At 33.6% G+C, this 22,491-nt stretch overlaps 1 protein-coding gene across 1 annotated transcript; it reads left to right on the forward strand.

Annotated features, from left to right (window-relative positions):
- Positions 1 to 4,146: 4,146 nt before the first annotated feature.
- Positions 4,147 to 20,449, forward strand: LOC134241078 (uncharacterized; the record flags this gene model as incomplete). Its single annotated transcript, XM_062723166.1, has 6 exons — positions 4,147 to 4,358; positions 13,472 to 13,567; positions 13,711 to 13,825; positions 16,102 to 16,169; positions 17,468 to 17,552; positions 20,292 to 20,449. Coding segments are annotated over exons 1-6 (585 nt in total), but the record flags the coding sequence as incomplete, so codon positions are not given.
- Between the last annotated feature and the right edge of the window lie 2,042 nt (positions 20,450 to 22,491).

Consider the following 22,491-nt stretch of genomic DNA (forward strand, 5'->3'; position numbering starts at 1 on the left):
CAGTCAGGGTCTGATAGCAGTAAGCTAACGTCATCCGACCTCAGGACTCTTGCTATTATTCAGGGGCTAATAGCTGTTGAAATTTAATTCAAACACACTTGCTATCAGTAAGGGACTGATGGCTTATAAAGCATAGTTTAAGGACACTTGCTATTAGTCAGGGGCTAAAAGCTTATGTTGTGCATATGAGCAAATAATCACCAATGAACAGTGTACATATTACTACTTAACTTTTTCGTTATGGACTGTTTCTTTTTGTCGTTGGTTGTAATGATGGGGGCGTTAACAAGCAAATCAATATTTGTACATTTGTGTATTCATTTCTACAAATATTACCTGGCTTGTTAATATGGGCTTTTAACGCCCCCTTTTCAGATTTTTTTCAAGTTGTACAAAGTTTTTTGTTTACATTTTATATGCCAAATATGCCATAATCTTTCACTAGTTCATAATATGTCAGATGCCACACCTATTGTCTCAGGTGCAAATTTTGTGATTTGGCAATTTGTAACAATACTTTACTTGTTTTTTATATGTATATAACCCTTTATTATATTTGAATTTAGGTTGTAATTTCTTTACTGTCATTTATTATTTATTGTAATAAATGACCTTTTTTATTCTTTAAAGGGTGTTTCTGTTGTTTTTATTATATGAAGGCAGACAGATATAAATAAATTTATATGTCTTCTTCTCAGCTTGAGTGTGATAAATTAACGATTATCATCAGCCTGTAAACCATCCGTGGGCGTATATTTACCTATCAAACCGATATCTCAGAACAAATGCTACTTGCAGATCAGCAGGTTATTCCTCAAATCTTTATGTGAAAGATGAGACACCAGCTTTTGATCAATCGAATCCACCATCTACACATTTGGTTATCTAATTTACGTACTTTAAGATAAAATTGTAATAATTGTAGAGTTTCAGCATACGGACGATGGAACTAGATAAATAAAGTTACCGAAAAACTTTATGTTAAATCTTTATCAAATATAGGCTTTCTTGATGATTATAGAAAAAGCATATGTGTATTTGGTAATCTAGAATATTGAGGTATATCAGGTAATTGAAATAAAAGATTTTTAAAAGATTTGTACCTTCCTTGAAAAAGCACCTTGTCTTCAAGGCATTATGAACTATTCAGAATTGTACAATGCGAATATTTCTCGCCGCAAATCGGTCCTTAAAGTGTATGTGTCTATTAAATATGTATCCAAAATATCTTGATCGCGAAAGTAAATCGCCGTGAACTTGTTTTTCCCTGGTTAATCGCGAAATAAAGTCGTCGCAAATAAAAGTTTGATTACAATGTATAGAATTACCAAAGAAAGATAACAATTTATAAATGATTATAACCATACAACTATTGACTTTTAGCAATATTTCAAAAAAAGTTCTTTTTCAGATCACAAGAACACAAAATTCATCTCAGCATCGATTTTTTGTATGAAATGATTAATTTCATCTATTGGTGAATTGGACAGAAATATTATTGAACAAATATTTGATTAAATACGAAAATAATCTAACCCAAAGGTCAATTACAAAAACAATTAGAGGCCCATGGGCAACATCATTTACCCGAGTACTGTGGCTAGAAAAAAAAAGCAGAAATCATTTCTCGGTATTGAGAAGTTTAAATTCATTAGTGGTCCCAACCTACCCTTAAAAAAGGATGTGGAGATAACGAACAGTATTTGATATTAAAGTCCATAAAACAATACAAAGAAGGAGCAGAGAAAACACAGACCTTCGAAACATCAGAGGTGGGATAAGGTGCCATTGAGTAGTGAGTATCCCCTGTTGATCGGACACACCTGCCGTGTGCTCCTTGTCATAATCGGGAGATAACGGAAAAATCCGTCGTCAATTCAGTGTATAAATAATGGACTAACAATTAGTATAGAAAAACGTCAGTCAGCATTTGACTCATTGATAAATTGTATTTGCTGACAAGGTCAGTGTATCGACCATAGAATGTACAAAACGATCACTTTAAACGAGACTGTTGCTATTCTTGTTTCATCAACGTGCTTGTCAATAATTTACCTCGTTTTAGAAATTGTTCATACGTAGAGCATGCTCTTGCGTATCCAATCAGCTGAGAGATATACACTCCGCATGCAGTTGATAAAGGTATATTGCTGCATAAGTAAGGAAAATTGACGATAGAAAAGTTAAAGTCATCACGTTTATCAAATAGCTTGGTTGTTAGATTACCATTAACGTCTTTTTCAAGTGAAATATCCAAGTATGAAACAGATGTGTCTGTGGTATTTTTTTTTTATCTCAAGCTCACCAGGATATAATAATTTGCAAACAACCAATGACCAGGTAAGTAAATTTACGAGTTCCATTTTTATTAAAAGGAAGGGGATTATGGTTTAAACAAACTTGGGTATTTGAATCTACACTAACTATGTTTTTGTATTTCTTTGAATAACTGCCTTTCACCCATTACGTTTTTATGTCAATTGCGGTCCAACCCTGCATTCCACTAGCTGCTTGCGTCATGATTTAAGGAAAATTGAATCTACACTTCCTGATTATGCTTCCATATAAGTATGATTAATCATGACCTTGCTCTGTTTATGAAGAAGATTTTTAAAAAGTTCCCAATGTTCCGATGTAAAATCTTTGCTCATCCATTTTAATTCCACTCTACCCAAGGAGTCATGATTTGAACAAACTTGTATCTACTTCATGGCTTTGTACTCGAGAGGAACGTTAAACAATATACAATCAATCAATCAATCAATCAATCATGGCTTTGTATTTCTTAAGAAGATCCTAAGAAATTCTCCTTTCTATATCTCTTCGTAAAATGTATAAGGATATAAGGATATAACGAGCAGAATTCAATCTCGAAAGTTCTAGAAAGTTCATTAAGCAATAAAAATAGTGCATAGCAAACACGGTATTACGAAACATCAGAGTTGCGTTGGGGCGTCATGGAGGAGAGAGCATAAGATAAGATGAGAGAAGATATTTATTCAAAGTCAGGCACATTAACAAAAAACATTAGCTCTGAAGAGCATCCCCTGCCGATCGATTACACCCGCCGTATGCTCTTTTTCATAATTGGGAAATAACGGAAAATATATCGTCAATTTAGTACATGTAAATGATGGACCAACAAATAGTATGAAAAACATCAGTCAACATTTGACTCAATGAAAAATTGTATTTGGTGACAATGTTATTGTATCGACCATAGTACTTATGAAATGATAACTTTAAACGAGACAGCAGATAGTCTTGTATAATCAACTTGTTTGTCAATAATATACCTCGTTTTAGAAATTGTGCATACATAGAGCATGATCTTGCACAGCAAATTAAATGAGAGATATAAACAATTAATGCGAATTGAATTGACGACGGATTTTTTGTTACAAGGCGGGTGTTACTCGTCGGTAGGGGATTCTTTTCAGAGCTAATATTTTATGCTGATGTGTTTTCCCATAAATTTCATCATTTTTTTTCTTTGTTCTTAAGAAGTTTTTTGTAAACATGCAACCGATTTTTCACTTTTTCTGAATTGTCTCCCATTCATTTGAACAAGCTTGCATTCGCTACACTCAATAATGCTTCTGGAAAGTTTGGTTAAAATTGGTCAATTGGTTGCAGAGATGTCGAATATGTAAAAATTTAACAAACGGACGGACGTTCAGCTAGATAAAGAGATGGACTTCAGCCAAAATATAATAAATAAAAAATCACAAGAGCTATGAGCTCAGTGAAGTTAAAAAGTGGGAGGAGGGCTAAGACTTACCAACTCAGAACGCCTGACATGAGATTAGGTGATTTGGAGGTGTATTTTTTTCTCCATCGACTGTTGACAATCCTATTATTAAGTGATTTTAAACACCTGATTTCTATTTTGAATCCAAGCAATTGGAAAATACAGAAAAAAAGCCTATCTTTAACAGTTTTAGTTTAAGGAAAATCAAATTTAAGAATAATCTAAACAGATTTGTTCATAGTAAATCATGTATTTCGTAGGCGAATAAAAATCATTATGCATTTGATGAAAAGGTTTGGTTGGTTATCCTCGGTCCTCCCTTGCTAGAGGTGTTTGATTCAATTTACTTTGATAAAAGAACTTGATGCACCCTATCTGATAGGAAATCTTGCTAGAGAAGAAGGCCTTAAAGTTGTATTTTTACTCTCTTTTAAAGATGTAGAAAATTGATAACGTTTATCACATTCATCACCAATAGTATATAGATTGGGTCTTTTGTTATAAAGACAGCTGATTTAGTACCTCATTGTTAAAACTCAACACAATGCTGAGAGAAGTCGTATTCCTGATGTGTATTGTCACAGTGTTGTGTCAAGAATCCCAATTCGTGAGTATAGAATTCATGAATTGTCTTCTTGAAATTAATTTTATTTAAACAAATGACTCTTTGTCAAGTTTGGGTTTAGTGTAGAACTAGATATTAGGAAGATGCTGTAGTATGTGGTTGATATGGTATTCTATTTCTATGGTAATTTGGGAGCAATCCAATGAAAATTTCTGCCAAACTTTTGTTTTACGTAAACATTAATATAAATCTACAACTTTTTATGAATTATGAAGAATTATGTTCTGTTTAAACGTTGCTTCGATATATCTCACTGAGCTTGAGATAAAAACACCCTGGAACTTAATTCGTATGATTGTGCTTCAATGTTAACCCCCTCATTGAGGACAATGATTGCAAAATTACAATAATAATTTTATTTTTATGTTTAACGTGATGGCTTCAACTTTTCTATCGTCAATTTTCTACACGTTTACAAGTACCATGCGAAGTAAGGAGTGTTTCATGCAACCCTAAAATAAAACCTTACAAAATTACTCAATGACCATCAAAAATTATGCTACCATTCTTCCGTAACATAAACAATGTGAACAATTATCTGGGGATCTATGAATTAATTAGTTTTTTAAATTTATAATAAAGTTATTTAAAAAGTACATTATTTTAAAAAAATAAACAGTAAAAAACCGGGAATTCTTCTTATTATTTTTTTTGTTTAAGTTCACCTGGACGATTAATATGTATAAAGTGATTTCAACACCCGCAGTTTCAAGCGCCTTTGGGCAGAAAATCAATGCATTTTATTTTGGTACACGCATCAGTGTTACACATCATTGAACATGCTAGTCAACAATGACCCTAATTTCAATCTTTGTAATGCGAAAAAAATTTGAAAAATGGAATGTCTAATTATTTTTAATTAGTGCCAATGCAAACTTTAGTACATAATTTCACAATAAATAATAAAATAGACACACAATGTCATATTCTTTTGTAGATATTTTTTTTCTCATAAAACCTAAACAATGTAGTTTTTTTTAGGAAAAAAACCTCCTAGCTTTCTTTGTAAGAACTTCATTTTTTTTAATATTCTAAACTAAATTTGTGTGTATATACTGTGTTGTGAGATGTGTATTGTTTCATCATGTATATTATTAGTAACATTAAGTTTCTTGAACATTCCAGAGTGGTCAATATGTTTAGTCATTTTTTCTAGAACATTCTTGAACTTTGTTTATGTCTAGAACTTTCCAGGAATATCATGTATTTACAATTTCTAGAATATTCTAGATTTATATTACTGTATAAATACCCTGTCAATTCGATGCATAGATACATTTGTCGTATAAGCATCATTGAGGTATTACTGGGATATAATTTCACTGGGACATTGTGTGCAGCAACGGACACTCTGATGTATGTATTTTTAGATTTTTGCTAAGTTTGTACTTAATGATTTGTATATTACTGTAAATAAATTATTGTTAAGTTTAAACTGTGTGATTGATCTTTGCTGGCATTTAGGGTTATTCTGACCCATAACAGAATTGGGGGCTCGTCCGGGATAAAGAATTTTTTTTTTTGCACTTTTGCAGTTTATTGTAAGAATTTTGTTTATTGAACTGTTAAATTTGACTATAAGCCAGCAAAAATCAACATGGTATTTTCGGTCACAGACTTTCTTAGTTCACCAAGTGTTCAGGTTTTTGATACGTTAAAAAAGGATAACTTGATCGCATTAGGTTTGCATTTTGGGTTAGATGTTAAATCCTCTCAGAGAAAGCAAGACATTAGAATTAAGGTTGCAAACAAATTAGTAGAAGAAAACATCTTTGAAAAATACGATCTTCCAGAATATACAGTTAAATCAGAGTTAGGCTCTTACAAAATGGCAGAATATCAGTTTCAATTAGAGTTAGAGAAAATGCGATTAGAAAGAGAAAAATTAGAAAGAGAAGATCGAGAAAGAGAAAGAGAACGAAAATTTGAATTAGACAAATTAGAAAGAGAAGAACGAGAGCGTGAACGAAAATTTGAATTAGACAAATTAGCAGCAGAAAGAGAAGAGCGAGAAAGAGAGCGTGAAATGAACTTTGAATTAGAGAAATTAAAATTACAAAACCAACCAGAACCGTCAGTTGTCAAAACTGAATTTGACGCAGCAAAAAATATCAGATTAGTTCCAAAATTTCAAGAAAAATCTGTAGACAAATATTTTCCCCAATTCGAAAAAGTCGCAGAGAATCTTAAATGGCCACAACACGTTTGGTCAACAATGTTACAAAGTGTACTAGTTGGCAAAGCAGCTGAGGTATACTCTGCACTAGGGGTAGCTGAAAGTTCAGACTATGAGAAGGTCAAAGCAGCAATATTAAAAGCATATGAATTAGTACCTGAAGCATATAGACAAAAATTCAGAAAGTATAGGAAGTTTGATAATCAAACATTTGTTGAATTTTCACGAGAGAAAGAAGATTTATTCGATCATTGGTTTAGATCTAAAAATCTTGATAAAACTTTTGCTAATTTGCGCCAAGTCATCCTGGTAGAAGAGTTTAAGGAATGTGTTTCTCAAGATTTGAAAACACATTTAGAAGATAAGAATGTGAAAACTCTTGAAGAGGCAGCAGTCATATCTGATACTTATGCTCTGTCTCATAAAAAGAATTTTGTATCAAGAACTCAGACTAGCAGTAATTCTACCAATTCAGACACATATAAAAAGAGTGGTTCAGGGTCTCAGTCTTTCACAAGTTCCCAGTCTCCATCCCAAGGTGGTTCTAAGTCCGGTCCAGGACGTTTTGAAGGATCTTCTGGAATAGGGTCGCTTCCTACTTGTAGTTATTGTAAGAAAAAGGGTCATCTGATCAGTGAATGCTTTAAACTTAAGAGAAAAAATGATTTTGATAAAACTCAACCACATGCTTGTGCGGCAGTTAGAGGTGATAGAGAAGCCTTAGTTTCGATTTGTTCTGACACTCCTGATGTCCAGGGTTCACAGTCCAGTGCTATTGATTCTATGGAGGATTATAAGCCCTTTATGTCTCAGGGATTTGTTTCACTCGGTGACTCTAGCGAAATAAAACCTGTCCAGATTTTGAGAGATACTGGTGCTGCACAGACATTATTGTTAGAGGGCGTGCTTCCTTTGTCTGAGCAGACTTCTACTGGTGGGTCAGTTTTATTACAGGGTGTGGAGCTAGGCGTCATTGATGTTCCCTTGCATAGAATTAGTTTGAAGTCAGATTTAGTCACTGGACCAGTTATCGTAGGTGTTCGACCTACTCTTCCCGTTCCAGGCATTTCTTTGTTGCTAGGCAACGATTTAGCTGGTGGAAAAGTTGTACCAGATCCTATAGTTTGTGAGAAAATCACTCCAGATGTCATGTGCGATGATGAAAATGATGACATTTATCCAGCCTGTGCTGTTACTAGAGCGATGGCCAGAAGACGAGAAATGGAGGCAGACCATACTCAAGCCTTTGACGAGACGAATTCCTCTGTTGATATTGATTTGAATGACACTCTCTTATCTGACCTTAATGACACTCAAACAAACATGGAACCACACAATATCAAGAAGTCGGTGACGAAGGAACCTTTATCAAAATTTAGTGGTAATGAAGATAAGTCAAATCTACCAGAAAGCCAAGGCAAGGACATCCTCAGCCGAGAACGTTTACTCTCTGAACAATATAAAGACCCAGATATCATTCAACTTAGTAAGAGGGCACTTCCACCAGAAGAGGCTACTAAAGTTGGAGAATGCTTCTATATGAAAGATGGCATCCTTATGCGAAAATGGCGACCACCTGACGCTTCCCCAGATGAAGTGTTGCGTGTTGTTCACCAGATAGTGGTCCCAGCTGCTTATCGTCGAGATGTCATGAGTTTAGCTCACGATACACCTATGGCTGGTCATTTAGGTATCAATAAGACTTATAATAGGATTTTGAGTCATTTTTATTGGCCTAAACTAAGGAAGGATGTTTCTGAGTTTTGTAAGTCGTGTCATGTCTGTCAGATGGTAGGTAAACCGAATCAGAAGATACCATCCGCCCCTCTCCAACCAATTCCAGCTTTTGAAGAACCGTTTAGTCGAGTGTTGGTGGATTGTGTAGGACCTTTGCCTAGGACCACATCTGGGAACCAGTATTTACTTACCATTATGTGTACATCCACTCGATTCCCCGAAGCCATACCTCTTAGGAATATAAAGGCAAAGAGCATAGTCAAGGCCCTAACCAAGTTCTTCAGTTTTGTAGGAGCACCAAAGGCAATTCAGTCGGATCAAGGCTCAAATTTTATGTCGGGGTTGTTCCAGCAAGTCATGCATGAGTTGGGTATAAGGCAGTATAGATCAACTGCTTATCATCCTGAGTCCCAGGGAGCGCTAGAACGTTTTCATCAAACCCTAAAAACAATGCTAAAGACCTATTGTTACCAGTATGAAAAAGACTGGGATGAAGGGGTTCATCTTGTACTATTTGCTGCACGAGAGGCAGTCCAGGAGTCTCTTGGGTTTAGTCCTTTTGAATTGGTGTTTGGTCATACGGTTAGGGGTCCTTTGAAATTGTTGAAGGAAAAGTGGCTGACTGAGACTAGGGATCTTAATCTTTTAGATTATGTGTCTGATTTCAAAGAAAAACTTTACAATGCTTGTAAATTAGCACAAGAAAATTTGAAGAGTTCTCAGATGAAAATGAAAATGTGGTATGACAAAGATGCCAGAAATAGGGTGTTTAAGCCAGGTGATAAGGTTCTTGTATTTTTACCTATTCCTGGTCATCCTTTACAGGCCAGATTTTATGGCCCTTATGAAATTGAAAGCAAGATCAGTGATGTTAACTATGTAGTTAAGACACCAGGTCGACGTAAAGAGAAACGGGTTTGTCACATTAACATGTTAAAAGAGTATTTTGAAAGGTGTGACCGAAATTCTGTAAAACCAGTTTCCACTTTAGCCAATGCTAAGACTGTTCAAAATTGTATTGAAAGTGATACGAGTGTAGAAATGAATGAGAAAGATTGTAATCAGAGTGTTCGTTTGCAAAACTCAGAAGTTTTGGCTAATTTGGATGCCAAACTTGGACATTTGAACATTCACCAAAAAGAACAAGTTAAAAACTTGATGAATGAGTATCATCAAATCTTCTCGGATGTTCCAAAGAAAACTAATGCAGCTTGTCATGATGTTATAGTTGGCGACGCCCTGCCTATCAAACAACATCCGTACCGTCTCAATCCAATAAAATTGCAGTACCTAAGAAGGGAAGTGCAGTATATGTTGGACAATGACATTGTTGAACCTAGTAAAAGTAATTGGAGCTCACCGTGTATTCTTGTACCAAAACAGGACGGTACCTACCGATTATGTACAGACTTTAGAAAGGTGAATTCTGTTACCAAATCTGATTCCTATCCAATACCCAGAATCGATGACTGTATTGACAATATTGGAAACGCGAAATTTGTCAGTAAATTTGACCTGTTGAAAGGCTACTGGCAAGTGTCGTTAACAGAAAGAGCAAAAGAAATATCTGCTTTTGCTACACCAGATGGACTTTACCAGTATAAAGTAATGCCTTTTGGCATGAAAAACGCACCGGCTACATTCCAAAGGATGATTCACTCCCTTCTTCAAGACCTTGAGGGATGCGAGGCCTACATTGATGATGTTATCATATACAGCGACACATGGGACGAACATCTCCGAATCATGCGTGCTTTGTTTGACATTTTAGCTAAAGCAAACTTAACTGTGAACCTTGAGAAGAGCGAATTTTGTCATGCTTATGTAGAGTATTTAGGTCATAAAGTAGGTCAAGGTTATGTTACACCCATAATGGCTAAAGTGGAAGCTATTGCAAAGTTCCCGATTCCTACAAACAAGAAAGAGTTAATGAGGTTTTTGGGCATGGCTGGGTTTTACAGAAAATTTTGTCCAAATTTTTCCTCAGTAGTTAGCCCACTTACAAATCTTTTACAAAAGAGGGTAAACTTTGAATGGACAAAGGACTGTGAAAAATCGTTTCACAAAATCAAATCTATCCTTATGAGCAACCCAGTTCTGTCAACTCCAGATTTTTCTAAGCAATTTAAGCTTACTGTTGATGCTAGTGATGTTGGAATCGGGGCAGCTTTGTTTCAAGAACATAGTGATAATGTAGATAGAGTTGTTTCTTATTTTTCAAAGAAACTTACAAAATGTCAACAAAAGTATTCCACCATTGAAAAGGAATGCCTTGCTTTGTTGTTAGCCTTACAGCATTTTGATGTTTATCTGAATGTTACTTTGCATCCAATTCTTGTATATACGGATCACAACCCCCTGACATTTTTGCATAAATTGTCAAACAAGAATCAAAGACTGACTAGATGGAGTTTGTTGTTACAAGAATACAACATAACAATTAAGCATATCAAAGGCAAAGACAATGTTATTGCAGATGCCTTGTCCAGAGTATCATGAACAAATTAGATTTTGTATTAATGTACATGAATTTTATTTTAATAATATGTTTTCATTGACATTCAAACTTTTTAAGGGGGGAGGTGTTGTGAGATGTGTATTGTTTCATCATGATTATTATTAGTAACATTAAGTTTCTTGAACATTCCAGAGTGGTCAATATGTTTAGTCATTTTTTCTAGAACATTCTTGAACTTTGTTTATGTCCAGAACTTTCCAGGAATATCATGTACTTACAACTTCTAGAATATTCTAGATTTATATTACTGTATAAATATCCTGTCAATTCGATGCATAGATACTATTGTCGTATAAGCATCATTGAGGTATTACTGGGATATAATTTCACTGGGACATTGTGTGCAGCAACGGACACTCTGATGTATGTATTTTTAGATTTTTGCTAAGTTTGTACTTAATGATTTGTATATTACTGTAAATAAATTATTGTTAAGTTTAAACTGTGTGATTGATCTTTGCTGGCATTTAGGGTTATTCTGACCCATAACAGAATGTACATATGTTTTACAATTTAAGTTTTTCATTGACATTCAAACTTTTTAAGGGGGGAGGTGTTGTGAGGTGTGTTGTATTTGTATTGTTTCATCATGTACATATGTTTTACAATTTAAGTTTTTCATTGACATTCAAACTTTTTAAGGGGGGAGGTGTTGTGAGGTGTGTTGTATTTGTATTGTTTCATCATGTATATTATTAGTAACATTAAGTTTCTTGAACATTCCAGAGTGGTCAACATGTTTAGTCATTTTTTCTAGAACATTCTTGAACTTTATTCATGTCCAGAACTTTCCAGGAATATCATGTACTTACAACTTCTAGAATATTCTAGATTTATATTACTGTATAAATATCCTGTCAATTCGATGCATAGATACTATTGTCGTATAAGCATCATTGAGGTATTACTGGGATATAATTTCACTGGGACATTGTGTGCAGCAACGGACACTCTGATGTATGTATCTTTAGATTTTTGCTAAGTTTGTACTTAATGATTTGTATATTACTGTAAATAAATTATTGTTAAGTTTAAACTGTGTGATTGATCTTTGCTGGCATTTAGGGTTATTCTGACCCATAACAACTGTCCTTGAAAATATTATTTAACTGTAACAATCTCGACTTAAATCCTTGCATTTTAAATAATTCAAACGCCTGTAAGCTGCAAGTAACCGAAACAACAGAGAGCCTGCAAATTCAGAATAGGCAAGGGGGACTGTCATGTCACTCAGAACCTTTTTCACACATGAATGAACAAATCAGTCCAAAAAGCAATCACAGGGGTAGCTGGGACTGCTGGATCTGCTTTCTAGAGCAGTCCCATAGCGGAACCCGAGTAGTCCCACAGCGGTAGAGCAGTCCCATAGCGGAACCCGAGTAGTCCCACAGCGGTAGAGCAGTCCCATAGCGGAACCCGAGTAGTCCCACAGCGGTAGAGCAGTCCCATAGCGGAACCCGAGTAGTCCCACAGCGGTAGAGCAGTCCCATAGCGGAACCCGAGTAGTCCCACAGCGGTAGAGCAGTCCCATAGCGGAACCCGAGTAGTCCCACAGCGGTAGAGTAGTCCCATAGCGGAACCCGAGTAGTCCCACAGCGGTCCCAGGACTGCTTTCTAGGACTGCTTTGTGTCAGGTTGGGTCTGGTTGGTAGTGTAGATTAAAAGGAACAAAATTAAAATTGAATTATTTTACGCAATTTTATTTTATACAATACAATACGCAAGAGCATTCTCTACGTATGAACAATTTCTAAGTTGACGAAACAAGAATATCAGCAGTCTCGTTTAAAGTCATCATTTCGTAAGTTCTATGGTCGATACAATGCCTTGTCAGCAAATACAGTTTATCATTGAGTCAAATGCTGACTGACGTTTTTCATACCAATTGTTAGTCCATTAGAGCTCTTGAATTTTTTTCTATAGAGAAAGGAATTGGCTTAGCATGTCTCGATTATGGCGTTTCATTTAAAACCAAAAAATTTTTTTTTTTTTTGTTTACCTGGTACGGAAGGCGGACGAATAAACTGTTGTTGCATTAAAATAGCTTTTTATATAGTATATTTAATTGTACCAATAATTAAGTATTTTTATGAATGTAAAATAACAAATCCGTTTTCTATTTTATTGCTTTATCACTAAAATCACAAAGTTAAAATATGGTGTAGGGAGGTCCGTGGAACAGCCTCGCTTAGCTATAACATGCATTCATCATCTAGTTTATGCAATTTACACTGTGTTTCGACTATGAAAGACGATACATCGATGAGTCTAAATAAGTACTTCATTTTAGAGTCAAATATTTATTTCAACTGTACAGGTTTGATACGTGTTCCTGATCTGATAATTTTTTGATGAGGTTCGTTATATACGTATGCTAGAATATAGTCCGCGGCAGTTCTTTATTTCAGCAATAATAGTGGTAGAATAAACAATATGAAGATCACTGCTAGTAGTAAGGAAGGGAAGTCGTTATAGCAGAGCCCTCATCAACCGAACATCGAAAAAGGGGAATGCAGTGATATATCTTCATTCTTTACACACAATTTTGTGACAGTTGTCCCTTTTACTGACGACATTCAGTCTCAAACTGAGAATTTTAATTCTGTACATTTAAATTCAAATAGTGGGCTTTTTATAAATAAATGTCAATTTATTGTTAAACAGGGAGGGCTAGATACCGACTCTTACCAGGATAAGATGGCAGTGCGTCCTGACTTTTTAAACATTCACAGAAGGAGTGGATCCAGATCTAAGCCAAAGGTAGGCAACTCTTGTCATCGATAGTTTATAGAAAAAATAGCCTGGGGAAGAGATAGCTAATAATATAATGAGTATCAATATCCGACTTGATATAGAATTGTATCTTATCTTCTCCTGAAAGATATTTTTTCTTCTTTATATAGGAGGTAGAGGGTGTTCCTAAGTGTACTCCGAATCCATGTAAAAACAATGGATTTTGTAGGCCACATGATACGTGTATCTGTCCAGCGGAGTATACCGGGACTCTCTGTGATGACCGTAAGTATGAACACGACAAAAACATATGTCATGTTTCAGTGGGGATGCCTTCTGCTAAATGGTACCTGATCCCACCCCTGTAAGCAGATGCTTTTGATTGCTTGGCTCAAAATGTGTTTTATTTTGTTAAAACATAATTATTAGTCCGCTACCAGTGAAACAGGAGGGGACCATAGATTTACTCTTAGTCTTTCCATTCATTTGTCTGTCCGTCCGTCTCGCTGTCTTTATTTGTAAAGATTTCAAGGTGTTTCCACCCACACAATTTTAATGTTTCAAAGTACAAAAACTGCATTTTATTTTCATTCAATACTGTTTACTTTAAATTTTCAAATTATTGCAAAAAATGTATAAGTCACAATATTATTTAATATGCGAAACATAAATAAACAGAAGTGTATGTCAATAAAAAAATCGCACATTTTTTGTAAACAGTATTATGAAATATATGTAAAAACTGGTAAAAATGCATAATTCTGATGCTGAATGTTCCTTAATACTTCCTACTTACAAGATACTTTTGAATTGTGAATATTAGGGAAACTATTTTACATTAGAAGTACAATAAAGCAAAGGCCTGAATGAAGAGACATTAGAAGGAGTTATTTCCCTTTCCTTCATATTTTAAAGATTGAATAATTGATTAAATAAAGAAAATATGCATTTTTAGATTTATCATTACACGTATTGGAAAGCATTCTTCCAAAACATATTGTTCTATTACGTATTAATTTAAACTAATTACAGTTTTTGCAAAATTATGGCCTTTTGAATTTAGAAGAGTTTTTAGCATTTATTTTTATAAACGCTTGTAGACATTGAGCTGATTTTTATAAACGCTCGTAGACATTGAGCTGATTTTTATAAACGCTTGTAGACATTGAGCTGATTTTTAGTTTTTGATCTGAAATTGATAAGTTACAGATCAAAATTTGAGTTTTGAGTTTTGTATAGCTTTAATGATATTTAATGAAATTGTGATAATTCAATTTTGAGTGGGAACTAGATTACACTTTCCGGTAGGGGATATATAGTATATATATATATATATATATATATATATATATATATATATATATATATATATATATATATATATATATATATATATATATATAAATCGATTCGATACGCAAGAGCTTGCTCTACGTATGAATAATTTCTAAAACGAGGTAAATTATTGACAAGCAAGTTGATAAATTGGAATATCAGCCGTTTCATTTAAAGTCATCATTTCTTAAGTTCTTTTGGTATCTATACAATAACCTTGTCAGCAGCCTTAAGTTCTTTTGGTATCTATACAATGACATTGTCAGCAAATACAATTTATCATTGAGTCAAATGCTGACTAACGTTTTTCATACTAATTGTTTGTCCATTATTTATACACTGAATCGACGACGGATTTTTCCGTTATTTCCTGATCATGACAAGGAGCACACGGCGGGTGTGACCGGTCGGCAGGGGATGCTCACTCCTCCATGGCACCAGATCTCACCTCTGATGCTTCGAAGGTCCGTGTTTGCTCTGCTCTTATTTTGTATTGTTTTATGGACTTTTAGATTAAATACTGTTTGTGATCTCCATATCCTTCCTTTTTATCATATCTAATATGTTTAAAACCTAAAGTAAACGATATCTTAGGTATCTAATAATTATATCATTGTTGAAAATTTTAACTATTTTTCAAAATGTAAATTGGAGGTTTTTGATAGCAATTTGCTTAATTAAAAGAACATCTCTTTTCAAACTTGCTTCCACTGGACTACCTAATAAGTATCATTTTTAACCATTTGCCTCACTTTATTAAAACAATAAATCCAATCATTGAATGTATTTATAGGCAGTCATTTGTATTAATAAACTGTGTAAAATTTATTATATGCTACTTCAAATGGATTTCTAAGATATACCATAGATTTTACAGTCTTTTGTTGAATGAGTACGGATAAGACAAAAATTTTCGGCACAAGTGACATATATAGTTACGTCATTTTTACATTGTGACGTCACACACAAGGAGCAAAACTTTATTTAGCATATGCTATTTATAGAACTTGTGTATGGCTATGTGTGTATCAAATTTTTTTTAAATCTGAATTTTGGCTTTGTATATCTAGATCTAGAGATGGTTAGCGAACTTTTTGATCACCCCTCAAGTTCACTTCGAATTTCGCAAAGATTGATTTTAGCATGTATATTTAAACAAGCCTTTATCAAAAATTTTACTTTAAAAAGTAATTTAAAAAACAGTTATAGTTTAAACTCTATTTTAGTTGTACTATCAAGATGTGGATTTGAGAAAGACATGTGTATATCCGCTGAAAACTTTAAAAGAACCAATGTAAGTATACATCTATTCACAAAGCCATATTTTTAGTTTATTAAGAAATATTTTGAAGGTCTTATTTTGCAAAATGTGTCACTCACAGTTGTGGACATCTAATTTACACAATAGCTTTTACTCATTCCATGAAACATATGGAGATAACGAACAGTATATGATTATATAACTGCGTATTTTATTTTTATACTAATATTGTTATTAATTAATGACATAAATGGATATACTACTTAGTGATACTAAAATTGATATAAGTTAAAGACATTAATGGTGATATTAAGTAGTGATAATAATATTTTACAATTATTGCTGTTTGTGAGGTCAATACGATGATTGAGACACATGAGGAGTACAATTTGTGCTCAGTGAATATTGTACTTCAAGGGTGGCTAAATCTTCGTTTTGACCTCAGAAAAACAGCAATAACTGTTTTATTATATGATTCAATGATAGCAAACTCCTACAAGACTGTTTTGATTAATTGAAAGATTTAACGAGAAAATTAAAAAAAAAAGCATTGTTACAGGAAATATGGAACAGGAATAATTCCGTACATTGACCTGCAATAATTCCTTGTATTGACCTGGAAGGTCACATGATTCATAATATTGACCTGCAATAATTCCTTGTATCGACCTGGAAGGTGACGTGTAGGTCAATATAACGTCGTATTTTTCTAACACTGTTGGATCTCAGCCGATCGGAGATGGGGAAATTATTCCATCATATAATAAAATTATTTATGCCATTAAAGAATATCAATATTAGTATCACTACTTGATATCACCACTGATGTAATTAATAAATATCATAATAATTTCATAAAAGCCCTCGGGCTCATCGAATATTGTACTCCTCACGTGTCTAAATCATCGTATTGACCTCCAAAACAGCAATAATTGTATAATATTATGTACTTATATTGATATTTATTATTGACATTAATGGTGATATAAAGTAGTGATACTAATACTGATATTTGTTAATGACATAGGTAGTTATGGTAAGTACTAATATTGATATTTGTCAATGATATAAGTAGTTATCGTAAGTACTAATATTGATATTTGTTAATTACATAAGTAGTCATGTTAAGTACTAATATTGATATTTTTAATGACATTGATGGTGATGTCAAGTAATGATATTAATATTGATATTAATTATTGACATTTATGGTGACATTAAATAGTGATTTTGATATCAATTAATTACATTAATGGTGATATTATATAGTTATACATTCAATGTATATAGTTATTAATTTCACTTTCCTCATTACTTGCGGCTAAATACAGTCCTACTCCGGCATTCCGGCTCCTTCAAAAGGACAGTACTACGCCTTGGCCACTGGCTCAGCAATAATGGCAGCAAATTTAACAGGTAATAAATTAAAATATGAACTTGTTATGAAAGACTTACTAACTTACTTATTAAAGTTCTTACATAAGGGGTCATAATAATATTATAAAAGAAAGAGTATTACATATAAGCTCTTGCAATTTCAAACATTTAAATTTAGGAATATCTCAATCAAAATATTTTGTATATATTTCTTGTATATGTAATACAGTGCATTACTAGTACTCTAGAAGAACGGAAATTTCATTAATTTTGAAATTTTGAGGAGCCCCTCTGGAACTAAGACAGTAGAATTTTGTGTTTCCTACATATGTTGCACAGTATAGTATAACCAATCAAAAATCATAATTTGAACAAAATTTCTATTGTAGAATTTGTATAAATTGCGTTTAAGTGCGAAAAATTTACATTGTCTTATAAATTATCCTGTAATATTTACATTTTCAATGTCTTTGTCCGAGAAAAAATTACGAATAGTAAATGAAATTTATTTCTACATGCACGTTTTGGTTTATCAATAGGCACGATTAAAAAAAATCACAACGTGTATGGTGGGACAAATAGAAAAAAACGGGGCTTGTAGCACGTGGATTGGCGGAATCAAGAGCATGCAAATATAAGGAATAACTGTCAGATGTTTTGATTTCATGACGATGGTCAATCGATTGACTTGCGTGATAATTTTATGCATAAACGATTTCGGCGTGATAATTTTATGCATAAACGCTTTCTGTGTTTATGCAAAGTATCACACAAGCCAATCGATTGATCACATCTTGAAATCGAATAATAAGACAGTTATTTACCTGTATTTTGAGACGGCCCCCTATAATGAATGGATGATAGATTTTCCCCTAACCTGGCATGTACACTGAAGTCAATGAAAGCAACATATAGTATTACTATTGCTAGTTTTTCTATAATTGTTGTTTTCACACACTAAAACCCAAACCGGCTCCCTTCAACATATTTTTATCAAATTGGGGGTAGTGAAGTTATTTTGGGAAAACATTTGTATTGAATGCATGCATCTTTAAAAAAAATTCAACTATTTTCTTCATAGAAACTTACCTATATACTGTAAATCACTTTTTATTCGCGAGAACTTTATTTCGCATATTTACGCGAGACAGTGTGCTCGCGAAAATTTCGCGTATAATAGTATTCCTAAAGATTATACAGAGCAATAGCCATAATTCGTTAAAATATTGTCTCGCTAATCAAGAGTTAATGACTACCTCGCGAAAATAAGGTGTTGCGAAAATTTAGTGATCTACAGTACGCGAAGTGTGGGTACATTCTAGTAAGTGCATGATACCTTCTGACTAGAATCCGAGCACTGTATAAGTTGAACATTTTTCATTAAATATTTATGGTGAACAGAATTTTTTACAGCAAACTTACAGTAAATTAAAAATAAAGATTGGGATGCTCTAGGTGTGGATTTTTGCCCTTTCCTGATTTGCCAATTCAATGACATTTTCCAGAGTATTTGTTTAAACATCAAAACGGTGATTCTGATGAAGTGCAACGTGTGGGTCTGATAAAAAGTGGTAGACAACATGAAAAACATTCAACATGTACTAAACAAGTTTTATGCATATAATAATTTCTTCCATGTTCCTTTAAATGGATAATTTCAAAAAATGAATACCAATTTAATAATGCCTCATATACTCGTATTGACTTTCAATGTAATTTTTCTAATTGCATTTGTTTCTCAATTAAAATAGTTATGAAATTATGAAGTCATAAATAAATCAGTTAGACATGAATGTCTTCACAAAGTTGCCTTATTTTTGGACATATGATTGGTGTTTGTTTTTTTTATTTTATTTTTTTAATTGAGTTCGCTACATAATAATTGACATCGTCAAACGCGTACGCGGCGCATGGGAATGTACAAAGAATTGTTTTTGAAGAATTTCTCCACTTTTAAGCAATGGTCAATCGTCTACCTTTCACTCTTTAAGTGCAGACACATGCTTAAACCAACATGTATATTTTGATTAATTTCGAACCGTTAAAAATGATATTCTTCTCTACAGACCGATTATCTTGCTTGTTTTGATTTTTATGTTGGATTGCATAAAATTCAAAACAAGCGAGTTATCGGTCTTTCACTGGGAAATGGGGGTAGATATTGATGAAACATATTGCAATAACGAATTGCATGCAAGATCAATAGACCATAAAACCATAAAACAATATAAAATAGGTGGGAGCAGGTGACATGGAGGAGTGAGCATCCCCAGCCGACCGGTCTCACCCGCCGTGTGCTCATGGTCATGATCGGTAAATAACAGAAAAAATCTGTCGACAATTCGGTGTATTAATAATGGACTAACAAATAGTTTGAAAAACCTCAGTCAGCATTTGACTCATTGATACCTTGTATTTGTTGACAAGGGCATTCTATCGACCATAGCACTTACGAAATGATGACTTTAAAAGAGACTCCTGATATTCTTGTTACCAATTTCATATTTTTAATGTTGACGAATGCTGAAAAAATTGAGAAATTTTTCCAAAATGTGCTCATAAAATCATGCGCCTTAAATTGTACCTTTTTGCATTACTTGATCTGTAGTGTAATGTTCAAATTAAGAATAATATATAAAACCATAACGCCACTGTTCTGCGCCTATAGCTACAAAAATGGTACTTTCGACCAAAATGAAATATTTTCAGAATATAACTTTCAATAAAATGTAACATCGATCGACATGTCCTAAAACATGCATCTTTCTCTTTTTCAAGTTCAGGTGAAATCCCTTCGCATTGACTTTGATTGTGTTACAAGTGGGAGTGGAGGCCTCAACCTTGTTATAGGCCACATCCCTAAAAGTGGATTAATAACTACCAATGGAAAGTGGAAGTCTTATAGCTTCGACTTACCAGCTATACAAAACATGGAGGTATGTATCATTTTAATGGATTAAAATTCTTACCCTCTGTACCAGATTTTATAACTATTGTAAAATATAATGATAACTAATTAATTTCATTCTATAAAAGAACTATGAACAGTGCAAACACATGGATACCTGAAAAGACCAGAGTAAGGATCAGGTGTCCTGGAGGACTTAGCATTTCTGAAAAAAATAGAGCTATTGCAACTACACTCAGCTCGGATTATTACTGGTTTAACTTTAATTGCTTCTAGAGATTCTTTGAATTTAGAAACAGGCTGGGAACCGCTCAGCGATAGACGAATGACCCAAAGATTAAAAATCATGTATAAAATTCACAATAATTCAGGTCCATGCACAGATTACTTATCTAAGATTAAACTTGACATGAGATGAGACGCTTCCGATTAACAACATGCAAAACCTCTTAAAATTATAGTATATTACCTGTATGTAGGTCGCAAATCTATAAATCATCATTTGTACCAACTGCAGTAAATGGCGAAATTCTTTATTGTTAGACACCAGCTCTTTGTCTGCTTTTAAAAGTAAAAGCCAACAAAAATAACAATAGCTACGCCTAAGTTCAATTTCGGAAAAAGACGCAACAATATACTGCATACTAGACTTGGGCACAATTGCGTGCTAAATGTTGATCTTTATAGGTGAAACAATATACATGTATAATCTACTATGCTCTTGTAGTAAGGTAGAAGATACACGTCAAATATTTTTTTCTCATGTCTTTTCTATAACGAGGCCACGAAAGAGTTCTTCGATAACTTCTTGAGATTTAATAAAGTTCGCATTGTTGACATTCATACTTTACTCTGGGGGGATGCATCACTCACTTGCTATTTTACATTCTTATATTCAGCATTCTGGTGGATTAAATTGATTGTTTTTATTTTCATAATTTGTATAAACGATAACGTAGTAGTATATATTTTTATTTTGTGAGTTAATTTATTTTGTAAAAACTTTTAACACGTCTAATTCAGGCTTTTGTGATATTTCATGTAGGGAGAGGGTGATTTAGGTTTAAGAACTTGTGCCCAACCCCATTGTATATTGCACATGAAATGAAACAAGTTTAAATCATGCGTAAGCGCACCCCTGTTGACCTGTTGCATCCGCCTCGAGTCCTATACTGTAAACTCCTAAATATACGCGTGGAATCAATTATCGCGTAAATTTGCAAGAAGCAACACACGCGAAATTAGCTGCAGAATTGTAGCTCTCCGAAGAAATATGTATTGATAGACCACAGAGCAACAGTGGCACCCATTGAAAAAAATCTGTATATTTATATGATTGCGCACAAAATAGTGCACTGTTTCTTGATTAATTCTTCCAAATTCTTACCTCAATTGCAAAAATGCTAAATGTCAATAAAGTCCTTACTCCTCTATCAATTACTTCTGTAGTTTACATCTGTACGAAGCGCGTTGAACCGAATTATCTTGCAAACCAAAATGGCAGAAAAAATAGATGAAATTTTCGATGATCTCAATTTCAGGGCCAGGAGGGCTATTAAAACAATTACTTTTTTTTATAAGGAATGTTTTGTTGTAGAAACAGTGAAAGAATATGTTAAGAACACACAGTTAGTAATATTGTAAAATGAAATTTTTTAAAGCAGGGAGAAATAAATCGAAAATCAGCGCACTTTTTAAATATTTTTTTCGGAGAGCTACAGTTCTGCAGCTAAGATTTTTCGCCATAATTTTTATGATGCTCAAATCTATGTAAAATCTCTTGATTTACTGTAAATTTGAGAATTATTATTCTCGCGACTTTCCGTTTAAGAGCCCATTTGCGATAATAAGTACTCGCAAAAAATAAGGAATCTACAGTATGCAGCGCAACGCATTTTTTAAACTCACATGGTTTTTTGGACAAATTAAGGTCACATTTTTCGTGCAATAAAACTTAAAATTAACGACCTTCCGTACAAGACATATCCCATTTTATGTTAAAGGTGCATATTATTTAAATTCATTATTATAAGTTTTAAAACTTCATTTTTGCAAAAGGAAAATCAAATT

The sequence above is a fragment of the Saccostrea cucullata genome, unplaced genomic scaffold (assembly GCF_032062105.1).
Source record: "Saccostrea cucullata isolate Sc308-1 unplaced genomic scaffold, CSIRO_AGI_Scuc_v1 ctg2952, whole genome shotgun sequence".
Classification (NCBI taxonomy): Eukaryota; Metazoa; Mollusca; class Bivalvia; order Ostreida; family Ostreidae; genus Saccostrea; species Saccostrea cuccullata.